Source organism: Natrix helvetica, assembly GCF_964273705.1.
Source record: "Natrix helvetica genome assembly, chromosome: 5".
In the NCBI taxonomy this organism is placed as follows: Eukaryota; Metazoa; Chordata; class Lepidosauria; order Squamata; family Natricidae; genus Natrix; species Natrix helvetica.
Genome location: NC_138551.1, coordinates 53,839,318 through 53,852,692, shown reverse-complemented (window position 1 = coordinate 53,852,692; position 13,375 = coordinate 53,839,318). Strand labels below are relative to the sequence as shown.

General features: G+C 41.4%; 1 protein-coding gene across 1 annotated transcript in view; it reads right to left on the bottom strand.

The window, feature by feature from the left end:
* The window catches only part of SORCS3 (sortilin related VPS10 domain containing receptor 3), a 541,760-nt gene that overhangs the window by 236,352 nt on the left and 292,033 nt on the right, over positions 1-13,375 (bottom strand). Inside the window, exon 4 of the mRNA XM_081954063.1 lies at positions 6,351-6,509. Coding sequence (XP_081810189.1) covers positions 6,351-6,509 — 159 coding nt within the window. The remainder of the gene's footprint in view (positions 1-6,350; positions 6,510-13,375) is intronic.

Below are 13,375 nucleotides of genomic sequence, written 5' to 3'. Positions count from 1 at the left end.
TCAACAGACATACAAGACACGGGAGGGGCCGGAGCTCTGCCAGCGGGGGGAGATGGGGCGACAAGAAAGCTCAGATCACACAAATGAGTAAGAAAAGTCACCTGATATAAACTGATTGAAATTACCAATTGAATTTACCACACTGACTATATGTTATTACTTAATATTGAATTTTATGCAAATGTATACTATGAGTTTGGAGGGGGGTACGCCTACCGTATTTCACAGTTGCCAAAATTTGTAACTTTTCCCTTACCTTTTCCCTTTGTAAAATATAAAAAAACCAATAAAATTTTGTTTAAAAAAGGGGGGGGGATAGCAATGGGTAGAATGTGTTGTTTTCAAAATAAAAAAATCCTTTCTAGAAGCTCAAGGTTATTCTTTGTCTCTGCACCTTGGCAACTGACTGGAACCAGCGGGGTGGAAGAAGAAGATTGGAGCATATGATGGATTAGTGGGGGGGACGACGACGACAAGATCATGAACTTTCAACTGGGTGGGAATCCTAGGTAACTTCCAGAATTGGGATTTCCACAGATGTACCAACATGTCTCACTTATTAAATTGGAACTTTAAGGAAAGCTTTGCCTTGGACTTTGATTTAATTCTGCATGATACTTGGAACAATGGCATTATCCCAATTCTCCCTTTAAAATTACTTTTATAGGGGTACTGAATCCCAGTTCTGACCCAACCCTGGGCAGTACGAAATTTCAGTGAAGATGGAGGAAGAAAAGAATGCAGCAGAGTATGCCAAAGATAATGGATCGCTTGTATTTGTCGATACTATCTATGTGCCTTCTAAAAATATAGTTGAAGCTGCAGAAGCTAGAGAAAAGGAATTCTGGCTGGGAGCTCGATGAAAGGAACCAACCCCCAGACTTCCCTCACAGACGGAATTAGACCTGCGAGATGAAGCCTCAGGATTAATGACTTCTAAGGAATGCCTGCTAGAAGGAGAGGGGGCACCAGGGAAGCTCCAACAGATGACTGGATCATGGCCAGAAGGTCTGAGCAATGGAGATCCCAGCCACCCTCCTGCAGCCATTCTCTGATGGGGCTCCCAGACCAATTCAGATGGCTAAACGTGAGTGGAATCAACCTCCTCGCCCCCTTAGGACCACCTAAGTGGAACCTGGCACAGCCCACACTCTCCTTTCCTAGCAGACAAATTGCTATGCAGTGCAGTGGAGATCTTGGCTCTTTCCACACAGCGACCAGCGAATCAAACCAACCCCTTACTGCTGGAGTAAAGCCAACATCAGTCACCTCCCCCCAACTGAGAAGGGGTGGCTCCGAGCCCATGAATCAAGCGACCCCAGGGTGGGCTTTCTTCCTGGGTCATGGATGGGCTCAATGAATGTGGTATGCGTAAAGAACATCTATCCCCTCCCCCTCATGAAAGATATGTTGAACCACTTGGCTAAAGGTAAGATCTTCACCAAGCTGGACTTGAGAGAGGCATATTACTGCATACAAATCCGAAAAGGGGATGAGTGGAAGACCGCTTTTAACACTCCCCTGGGCAGCTTCCAGTACAAAGTCATGCCTTTTGGACTACAAGGAGCACCTGCAGTCTTCACGTAGTACATAAATGAAGTGCTACATGACCATCTGTAATGCGGAGTACTCGTTTATTTAGATGACATCTTGATCTTCTCTGAGACCCTGGAAGAACACGTGAAACTGGTACGGCAAGTCCTGAAAAAATTTCTAGCTGCCAAACTATACGCAAAATTGTTGAAGTGTGAGTTCCACAAGACTTAGCTAGATTACCTTGGGTATTGTATCTCCAACGAAGGGGTAGAAATGGATCCAGGAAAAGTGAAAGCAGTGTTAGATTGGAAACCTCCAAGTACTCCAAACAACTACAAAGCTTCCTTGGATTTGCAAATTTTTATAGACAGTTCATTCCGACTTTCGCTGAAATTGCCCAACCATTGACTGAGCTATTAAAGACGTGCCCTTCCCCAACAAAGCCAAAAGCAAACCAGCCACTAAAGTGGACAATGGACTGTCAAAAAGTCTTTGAGTAATTAAAATGGCTCTTTGCCCAAGAGCCCATATTGCAACACCCCGACCCAGAGCGACTATTCATAATCCAGATGGATGCCAGTGATGTAGCGATAGCCGCGGTACTACTGCAAAAGAGTAAAGAAGGCCACCTCTTGCCATGTGGTTACATCTCCAAGAAACTCACCACTACTGAATGAAGGTGGGCCATTTGGGAGAAAGAGGCATTCGCGATCAGGTGGAGCATGCTCACCTGGAGACATCTCCTAGAAGAGGGGGATATACCGTTCGAGGTCTGGACTGATTAAAAAAAACCTCGAAGCTCTCCTAGCACATCGGAGGTTATCCCCCAAACAAGTTCACTGGGCACAATACTTCCAAGGGTTTAAATTCAAAATTAAAGACATCCCGCAGGAAAGAACTTGTTAGCAGATGCTCTGTCGAGAAAACCGCAATATGACAGTAAGAAGGAAGAAGTTATCCACCCCATCATATCTCCCTCTCACCAAAAGGCAGCTTAAGTCACACTCAAAGCCAAGATAAGCTGACGACCGAGCTGAAATCAGCACTCCGGACAGACCCGTGGTTCAACAACAACAAGGACATCCTAACGGTGAATGATGGCTTAGCCTGGAAGGGGTCCAAACTGTAAGTCCCTGCAGGGATGAGGCTGCAAGTTCTACAGCGGAGAGGCCACTTTGGATTCCTAAAAATGCTCCACCTCTCCAGGCGTCAATTTTGGTTGGCCAAAATTTTTGATGAAATTGGAGGTGGAAGATTATGTAAAAAGCTGTGCTACTTGCACTACAATGAAAATCCAGCCAGGAAAGCCCCCCAGACTACTACAACGAGTGGCCAACCCTAGCTGACCATGGGAAGAGATCACAATGGACTTCATCGCCGAGCTTCCAGCCAGCAACGGTAATAGAGTAATCTGGACAGTTATTGATTTGTTTTCCAAGCAAGCACATTTCATCGCTTGCTCAGGGCTGCCATCTGCAAAGAAATTAGCGAAAATGTTTGTGAAACACATTTATTGCCTGCACGAGGTGCCAAAAAGGATCATTTCAGATCACATAGTTCAGTTCACTGCCAAGTTCTGGAGAGAGTTCCTCAGATCGATTGGGTCCACACAGGGACTCAGCTCAGCATTTCATCCCAGCACAAATGACGTAGTGGAGAGGGTCAATGCGATGGTGGCAATACATCTGGTGTTATGTGGACTATCAGCAAGACAACTGGTCAGACTTGCTACCCTTCGCCAAAGTGGCATACAACAATGCAATCCACAGCAGTACCGGATTAACTCCTTTCCAGATTACCAGTGGCATGGAATTCGTTCCCATGCCTGAGCTGCCTAAAGAACCTCCCTCTTCCATGTCTCTGAATGAATGGATGGACACACTAAAGAAGGGATGGGAAAATACGAATAAGGCTCTAGCAGATGCGGCAGAAGCCTACAAGAAGCAAGCTGATAAACATCGCTCCCTCCAACCCCCTCTTCCGGGTGGGGGACAAAGTTTTTGTATCTACCAAATACATAAGATTAAGGATGCCTAGTAAGAAATTGGGTCCAAAATTTCTAGGTCCTTTCCCAATAGAAAAGATAATTAACTCAGTTACAGTTCGACTCAGTCTACCCAGAATTCTAGGGAAAATTTACCCAGTATTTCATTGTAGCTTGTTGAAACCAGTAATAGGGTCTAGCATAAGACCATCCACCCAAGCTCCCCCACATCCTGTAGTGGTAGAAGGGGAAACACATTATGAGGTGAAAAAAAATCTTAGATTCCAGGCTGCATAGAGGTCGCTTACAATATTTAGTGCATTGGAAGGGGTACTCTTTGTCTGAAGCTACGTGGGTGAAAAGTTGGGATCTAAAAGGGGATAAATTAGTGAAACAATTCCATGATAAGTTCCCTGATAAGCCAAAGGGTCCCCCCGGGGGAGGCAGAGGTGGTTATTGGTGTTATGGTAACTTCTAATTTAATTCTCTTTTCCAGAAACGATTTCCCTTTTGAAGAGAAGCCGCCTGTCAGGCCTGCAGCAGTTCCTTTAAGAATCTTTGGCCTGCCATACTCTCTCTTCTAGCTTCATCTTTAGTATGCATATTCATTATGGGTGGGATAGCAATAGGTAGAATGTATTGTTTTCAAAATAAAACATTCCTTTCTAGAAGCTCAAGGTTATTCTTTGTCTCCGTAGCTTGGCAACTGACTGGAACCAGTGGGGTGGAGATGACAGCGTGGAAGAAGAAGATTGGAGCATATGATGGATTAGTGGGTGGGGGGGACAAGATCATGAACTTTCAACTGGGTGGGAATCCCAGTTAACTTCCAGAATTGGGATTTCCACAGATGTACCAACATGTCTGACTTATTAAATTGGAACTTTAAGGAAAGCTTTGCCTTGGACTCTGATTTAATTCTGCATGATACTTGGAACGTTGACACCGAGGGGTATAGGTTGGGTAGAATATGCTGGTGTGTGTGTGTGTGTGTGTGTGTGTGTGTGTGTGTGTGTGTGTGTGTGACATAAGTCAAGAAGAATGAATGGATGTTGCAAGGCTGTATGATAGGTGCCATACCAATTGGGGATGGCATTGGAGGCAGCATGGATGAAGAAAGGTGTGCAAAAGGTGCTTCCTGGGTGGAGAAGCCACAAGGTGACACAAGTTGAGGAAGGAGAGTGGGCTGATTGGCGAGTCTGGAAAATGTGTGGAGGAGAATGGCAATGGACAGGAAGAGTACAAGGGAGTTTTTTCTTTCCTATTTCTTTCTCTCTTCTTTCCCCTTTCCTTTCCATTTACAGCACACATGTAAATGGCTGCTTCTGGGTGAAGGACGGATGGAGTGAAAGATTGTGGGACTGGCTGGGAAAGTTTCATAGAACATTTGAAATGAAGATTATATGACCACAGCAACAGCTGCTAGTACTTGAAGCAGCCACAAATTTCCCAAATTTAATTCCCTTGGAAGTTATGGGTTCTGGTTTCTGGACATATTCTGTTAGTTAGTTCATATGAAGTATCTTGGTTCAAAATTGTTGTCCTCTGATGCACCATTCATCCAGTTATGATATCATGAGTTTTAGAACTATATGGATGCACAGACCCATAAAATGTGCGAATTTGGAAAATTAATATTTCTATTTATTTCCCTGATAGATGCTTGAAGGGAAAATTGGCTATAATGTGCTTCATAATCTTAATGGCTTTTATTAGCTCACTCTTCCAATATGAATCTTTACTGCTTAACTATATTGTTAATAGATTTAAAAGACTATAGAAGGCATTAGATAGAACACCTTATGAAAAATTATCAGATAAATGGCATTATACTTTTTAATTCTAATAACCTTTTATGACTGTTTCTCAGAATGATCTCTTAGGCACACCCTGAGTATGTAAGCATAGTGCTTTCTCCAATAAAATTATTAATGTCTTTGTGTCAAAGAATACTTTATAGGAGAGGGATACAATGTAAACTGTACTGTAGTGTCAATACTTCTGGACAACCTAATTCACATCAAAGCAAGTGATTTCCAAAAGTAGAGCAACCAACAAGACTGTAGGTTTCATCTTCTCCAAACTGCAATGATTAAGAGCAGTATACATTCTAATAGCATAAATCCAAATTGGGCAATTATGTAGAGGTGGGGTCTGCATAGTTCAAAGAGAAAAATAACCTGCGGTTGCAGTAAATGACCAGGTTGCCTTCCTGGGAATATTTAAAGCTAGGATCATAACTGTCCATCCTTTTAGGACAGACTACTGATTTGCCAAAATGATAATACAAAACGCTGTGTGTGCCTTGCCACTTGCATTAAAATCATTTTTTCATCCTTATCATAAGCTAAACAGTTGATGCTGCGGTTGTTCCATGTGAAAATATGAGCATATTTTTTTTTCTATTTCTGTTTGATGTTGTGTTGAAAATATATACAAGATAATTTGTTATTGTCTTATGAAACCTGACTTGGTTGGGTGCCACAAATCAGCATCCTGTATTTTGACATCAAAATAAACAACTATAGTCCAGTTAGCTTTTCTTCTTTTGTGCAAAGGGAGAGAGGAATGAAGCAAGAGTAAATGGGCCTCACAGCATAAGCAGGCTACTTGTCCACAGGAAAGAAAAATAAATCGGGTATATTGATTTATCATGCCTGAATAATAATGCTTAATGAAAAAGTCTGAAAGTCCAAGCCCTGAGGAGGTATATATGGGAATAACATAATAGTTGTTCCTAGCAGTATGTGTAATGTTAAACTGCTCTTTGGTATTGCATTTGAAATGGAGTTTGGATATGTGTCCAAGGAAAAAGGAGAAAGGCACGTACCTTTTGGTCAATGCTGTATGCTAGAATCCAGTCTTCTTGCTTAGGATGGAAGAGCAGACTCTGGATGTAGAAGCTGAGTCTATATTTTTGATAGGTAGCTCCTTCATCATTACTGATGAGGATGCTACTTTCAATCTCAGGATCACTTAAGAGCATTATCTATTTAAAAAAAAAAGTAGGAAAAGTTGAAGGAAGTCTTATAATCTAATAATAATTGAAAATACTATCATGCATATATAACAAACATTTATGTAAGGTTTTCACACCAGTAATTCTGGCACCAATCTACAACCACACATTAAATGCTAAGCAGGGTTTGGCAGTGCCTCATCTGCAGGTGTCTGATGAGATGCCCCAGTCTTCAAATATCACTAAAATCTCATGGGAATTAGTTTAAGAGTCTCAAAATGTCAGAAATTCTCATGTGAGAAAGCTGAAATCTCACATTTCTTTAAAACATTGTGAAGTTTTGAGGCTGTCAACGATGGCATAGACACTTGCTATAAAGTACAAAAGATTGCCAGGCAGAATTATGTATTAACTTATTTTGAACAGATGAGTGTTATTAAAAGAAAGACAGATGGCATCATTAATTTATTTTTTCAAATTTGTAGCTACACACACTCAGCAAAGCCAGACTACTGACTGAGAAAAGTAAGATCAACACAATGATTCTTCATTTAGGATACAGGAACCTCCCCCCCCAATCCATTCTTCAAATGTACAGATCTGACCAACATGATTAGATGATTTTTTTAATAATTCTGTTTAAAAACAAATCATTTTGAAGTGTAAACATTTTATTCACATGCATAACTCTGCACAGCAAAGAGAATACAGAGCACCATAAATATTTTGCCATTATTCTATAACATTGTTCAAATTAAACGAATACTCCAAATGTAGAACTTGACATATTAAAGTGTAGAAGAACTATGGTAACATGCAATTATAAAAAGAGTGCATAGATATCAGCCACTCCTCCCACCAGGAAATGACCAGTCTCAAGTCCACTAGAGTAACCGGGGAAGAAAAAGATGTAACATATGAACCATTAAATATATGTACTTGAGGTAGTGGAGTACATGGATATGCTAAAGAAATTAAGATGTATTTGGAGGAGGAGGAGGAGGAGGAGGAGGAGGAGGAGGAGGAGGAGGGGACCTGTCAATGTAATGAAAGCTGCATCTATTGCTGATGTGTGACCCTTGACTTTTTTTAATCTATACCCTGCAAACATGCCTGGATTAAGAGTTAGTATTTGAAAATGCTTCTTTTGTTATGACTTGTCTAATAGTTCTTAAAAGATAGCTTATCTAAAAACATATCTTTGCTTGCTGGCTTTCAAATTCAAACAGTCTGAATAAATCCTGATAGCAATAATGTTAAGCCAAAATCACACAAGAACAGTAACTAATCCTAGCATCTACTATGAATGCTTTGTGTCAAACTTGTTTAACTTGGTCTTTTCAAAACTTAGTGACTTTTCTTGATTTATATAAAATAAATTCTCCTGAATATCAAAATGGTAGATTGCATCATCCCGGATTATCCAATAAGAATTTCTAAAATTATTCATATATTTATTTATTTACAATAATTACACACTATGTAACTCATAGTCAAAAGACACTACATTTAGTGAAAAATCGGAGAAAAAGCATACATCAAATTGAAGCTTATTTAGTACCTAAACAAAAAAAAATTGAAAATGTATTAGATCTTGTCAGTCTCACATGAATTGTCTTTCAAATCTTGACCTGTCCACATAGGAGCTTGAAGTTTTAGGGGCAAGCACATAAAAGAACATGGGAATTTCACAAGATTTGGGCTATTTTTTTGATGGGGAATAGGAGGAATTATGCCATAGACACAGACTGTTGTGATTTTGATGAAGAAGCAATAATTTTATTCCTGCAATACAGCCCCAAAGTATCACCAAAGGCAACTGAATCAGAAATACATAACATGGACAGCTCTATATTCTGTGAAAATAGATGCAAAATGGATTTGGTAAGCAAATCAAAATTCATCATAGCTATGCAAAACTGAAGAATGTAAAGCTACACTATATGTTAATCAAACAGATGTTTGTATCTATTACATCTATTACAAGCCACTAACATATAACCTTAAACCTTAAAGACTTTCAATGCACAAATCAAAAGTACTCCTATGAATAGATAGATACTTTTCAAAGAACACTAAATTAGCATAGATCATAAAATAATCTATGTATGAAACTATGATTGCAGAAATAACTTTACCAAGAGCAAGCAAATAATATTGAATTGTGGAAAATTCTCAGGTCTCTATTGTTCTTCACTGGAGAACACATTGCAAAAAGTATCTGGGTATAAAATGGTATTTTTTGTTTTAAAAAATGTTTACATAGTCATAGACTTAAAATGAAAAGAATGAAGAGTTAGAGATTCAATGTATTAAACTTTGCTAAACATCATGAATGTTTCAAATCATGCCTAGAACTATTGAGCTCAACACATAATTATTCCCTCCTTGCTGAAAATGTAATTTTATATGTTTCAGGAATCAACAAAAAAACTGACAAGAAGAAACACAAGAAAATTTGGATAATATCAAAATTTTGAAAACTTTTGTAGCATGAAATATGCGCTCTTATATGACACTGTTTTGTTTCAGTCATAGTCCCAAAACTGTCTTGTTCTAGAGGAAGTTGAATACTTTATTCTGTTTAAACTGCTAGGATTATAAATTGATTTCTTTCTTCCAACTGATGCGTTCATTTTTATTTTATTTTATTTTTTACTGGGACCGCACAGAGTGACTGGTCATACCCCTACTGCTAATGACTTACACTAGCTGAGGAGTAATGTGTGTAGAATTTGGAATGAAGCAGCAGGCACTAAAGAAGCCTAGGGCCCAGTGAGAGAACCATTATGGATCTGACTGAGGTTGAAGATTAATTAGAGTGTAAACTATAGAGGAAGAAATTGCATCAAGGAACAACTGAACTCAATCCTGGCGCAGTTCTGACTGGTGGCAAATGTATCTCTGATTTATATACTGGCATGAAAAATCAAAGGTTTCTGTCGCAGCAACTTCAACTTTTATAAGCAGTTTCTTGATCGTATGAACTGTGCTCCTTGCACATAGCATCGGGTTTTGTCTGTGGGATAATCTTGGTCTGATAAAGCCACTAGACTAAAATTGATACCAGCTCAGCTTAGTACATTCCACACAATTGCTGGCTATTCCAGACAGGGAAATGCTAGACCAAGATCAAATTCCACTTGTTAAAATATATTTATTTGTCTGTCTGTCTGTCTGTCTGTCTGTCTGTCTGTCTGTCTGTCTATCTATCTATCATCTATCTATGCATACATGGAGAGAGAGAAATGGAGGATGGAGAGAGAAAGAGAGAGAGAAAATGAGAAAAACAAACCATATTCTGCCCCTTTTTTCTTAAACTAATTCTGACAATGTGATTATTGAGTTAGGTTTTAATGGTATGTGTGTGTAGCTGTGTACGGGCATGCGCACAGATTCTTTTGAGAAAGCTATAACTAATGTGGGTCAATTAATATTTTTGAACTTCAAGAAAAGCAACTTTCTAAAATAAAATTAATAATGTATGTGCATACACATGCACTAAAGTACTGAAGTCCACAATGACTTCACACACAAGTGATGTCTATACAAAAATAGTAGCACATATTGAATTTTGGTCTGCTGCTTAAATCTGTGCATGTTTCTGTAATCTGGGATGCATTTGGATCTAAATGATGTTGAGATTCAGGATGCCTTCATATATGTAGCATACCAGACAGACAGATAAATATTCTGTTTTTGAGGAAGGGGTTGAGCTCCTTTATGCATTATTGGGCATGGCTGAAGCAGCCCATAATGCATTTTTATTTAAAAGGATGCTTAAACTTCTTGGTATGTAAACTTAAGAAGTTTTAGAAAAATTATCATTGAAATGGAAAGTTTAAGAGAAGATGGTTAATTTTTGTTTATAAATCAGCGGCCGGGCAGCTGGGAAAGGGCTGAGCACGGCTCCACATGCTGAAAGGGAAGCTGCGCCCCCACCCACCAGGTGCCCCCTCCCCTTCTCACCTGCCCCTCCAACCTGGCCAGAGCAGTCACATGGCAGTGGTGCGCGGGCTGCTGCCTGGATGCAGCCAAAGTGACAGGGCTGCCCTGGGGGGTCTCCCAGCCAGGAAGGGGCACCAGGAGAAAGCAGGGCCATTGATTGGCCAACTGCAGCTGACAACGGGCCGTGAAGCAGTGTCCACCCAGCAGATCCGGGACCATCCCAGGTCAGTGGGGTGGCAGGGAGGTTGCATGGGGTTGGAGGCAGGGGGAAGTGGAGGTCGACGCTGCCCTGGGCACCTGCAATGGGAATTGGCAGATCCCTGTGATGGGAGGTGATCGGAAGATGTCCGCCTGCCATGTGGTCAGTTTGGGCCCTGCTTGAAGGGACTCACGCTTGAAGGAACATGTGCTGGGGGTCTTCCTGCCACCAAGCCTGCACAAAGCGCCCCAGCCTTGGATTCTGCGGCATCCAGGGGGCAAAGTGTTGCTTCCTAACCTCAGAAGGGAATCAGGTGAGGCGAGTCTGAACTGCAATGCTCCCGGAAAGGCTGTCCGGCAGGCAAGGTCAATGCCTAAATGTCCCAGTAGACCCAAGCTGAACTTGGTGGGAGTTGCAGGTCAGGTTTCTCAGCAGGGAAGCTTCCACGCAGCTCTGAAATAGCTCAGTGAAGCTCTCGAGGCCCTTCCCAGGAAAGTGGTAAGTGAGAGGGCAGGTGTCGACGAGTCCCTGCTGCTGCACCCTCACCTTCCATGTGGAGCCTCTGCTACCAGGCATTCCCATTTTGTTTCATGGCTCTCAGAGGAAGGAGGAAGGGATGCTGGCCCGGGGCTTGCTTCCCTTACTCCATTCACCCCTGCTGAATGGAGCATTAGAGGCCAGGCCAATCCTGGCCATTAACTTGCTGCTTTCCCAGCCAGATGCCCAGCTGACCAGGTAGGGCCCAGTTGCAGCTAATGGGGAGGGGAATGCAACACATGGGAGGCTCCCCGCAGTTCCTCTGGGCTGAAGCTGAGCCCACCGCTCTCTCCTCCTGCCACCACCCTCTCCAGCATGCGAAGCTTGCCAGGCTGCTTTGGGAGACGCTGGCCGGTGGGGAGGGGGGGGCAAGGCTAGCATGAATGATGCTTACCTGTGTGTAGGCAGGGGAAGGCAGTTGTGTGGATGCATGTGGTGAAGAGCAAGCTGATTGGGAGCATGGCCAGCCAGCCATCACTACCGGTTCGGTGACCCACACCAATTACCCCTACCAGCTTCCCCAAACTGGTCCGAACCAGAAGCAACCAATCTCTGCATCAGTGGCAACATATAATTGAAGGAACCCAGAGGATATATACTCTATTGAACATACTGAACAGACGAAAACAAGATGAGCCATCTTCAAATAAACAGCCCCTATGCCAGAAAGAACTTTATGAGTAACACTAGCATTGGTAATTGCACCTGCTAAATCATGCAACTTTCAAATAAGCAGGTAAAATAGGTAAATGCAACTTAGAAATCAAGTAACACAAGGATGATGTATCATCCCTATCCTGGTCATCAACAAAGGTGACCAATTCAGTTTCAGTGATGTACCCTGGCCTAAAATCCAACTGAAACAAGTCCAGATAATCCACTCCACTGTCTAGTTGCTGCCTAACTACTTCTCAACAACTTTCTTCACAAAGGAATTTTGAAAACTAGAGGAAAACTGTCTGGGCTGAAGAATCCAATGCAAGATTGTGTAGATGTAGCTTTACAACAATGCAGAATTAGCTTATCCGTTATGTTCCCTGTCTGAGCATATGTGGTAAGGCTGATATCAATGTTGCAAATCTGAAAATACAATTCTCCTGCCATCACATTACAGCTGAAGAAATTAGGGATGGTCTCTTATGAGCCTCTTGTTCTGCCCACTATTCAGCTGTTGTATATACCTTTATCTGACCTTTCATAGGCACCTCTATCCCCCCAAGATTATTCCCACACAGCATTACAAAGTGGTGGAATAGGGATGTTTCATCATCTTTTAGCCACAATGTAAACCTGCTGTTTCCATTCTTAGGCAATTCTTTTCGAATTTCATCTCCCAGAGGTCCTCAGAGAACCAAGGTGTACCCACAGAATTGGTGCAAAGAGAAAGGGCCATAGGAGCAACCCTAAGATCTTAGCCTGTAGAGATTCTCAGCCATAGTCTCCTAAGTCTCCTCAGTCTCCTCAGGTCTTAAGTCACTTGCCTATTCCACGCTGCTCACCAGATCCTCAGAGAAAACTCTAATCTCCCTCTGGAATCCAATCAGGGCTGCCAGTTGATTGTGTGTGTATCTTCCTGAGTTGGGTGAGGAGGAAAGCAAGCCAAAAAGTGCTCTATTTATGGCAATGGTAGTAACATCCAACAGTACTAGATCACATCACAATTTCCCTGAGACAAAAACCAGAACTAGCATGTGACATCTGGCATGTGTTCAATCCAATGTTTACATTATGTTCGCTAATCCAGAATATGTAAACACTGACCCTGTGCTTGTCAGTTATTTATTCTTGTTGTTTTAATGTAGCCACAATCTTCATAAATGATCATGTCTTCATTAGGCCCTAGGTTCAGTCCTAGCTGATCCAACAAACAAGGAACCTGATTTTGAATTTGAATAAAAGATTGATGGACTCACAATCTTGGGGGAAAAAAAAACACTGATGGGAAAGGGGAGTGTCAGGCTCCCTTCTCCTTTTAATGTGGACTTTCTACTACAAAAATTGAAAAACAAAAGTTTTTTTCCCATTAAAAAATGGTTTGCATTTTTCATAAGCTAAAACTGCCTCAGCACACTATATGTCTTCAGTAAAGGATCCACCCAATTCTGATTTAGATTAATCTCTTTTCATTACCAGCTAATAAACAAACACTAGCAAGAATGTGCACTGAGCATTGGTTTAGCACCATCATTTATAATTGCTAGAAGGAACACCA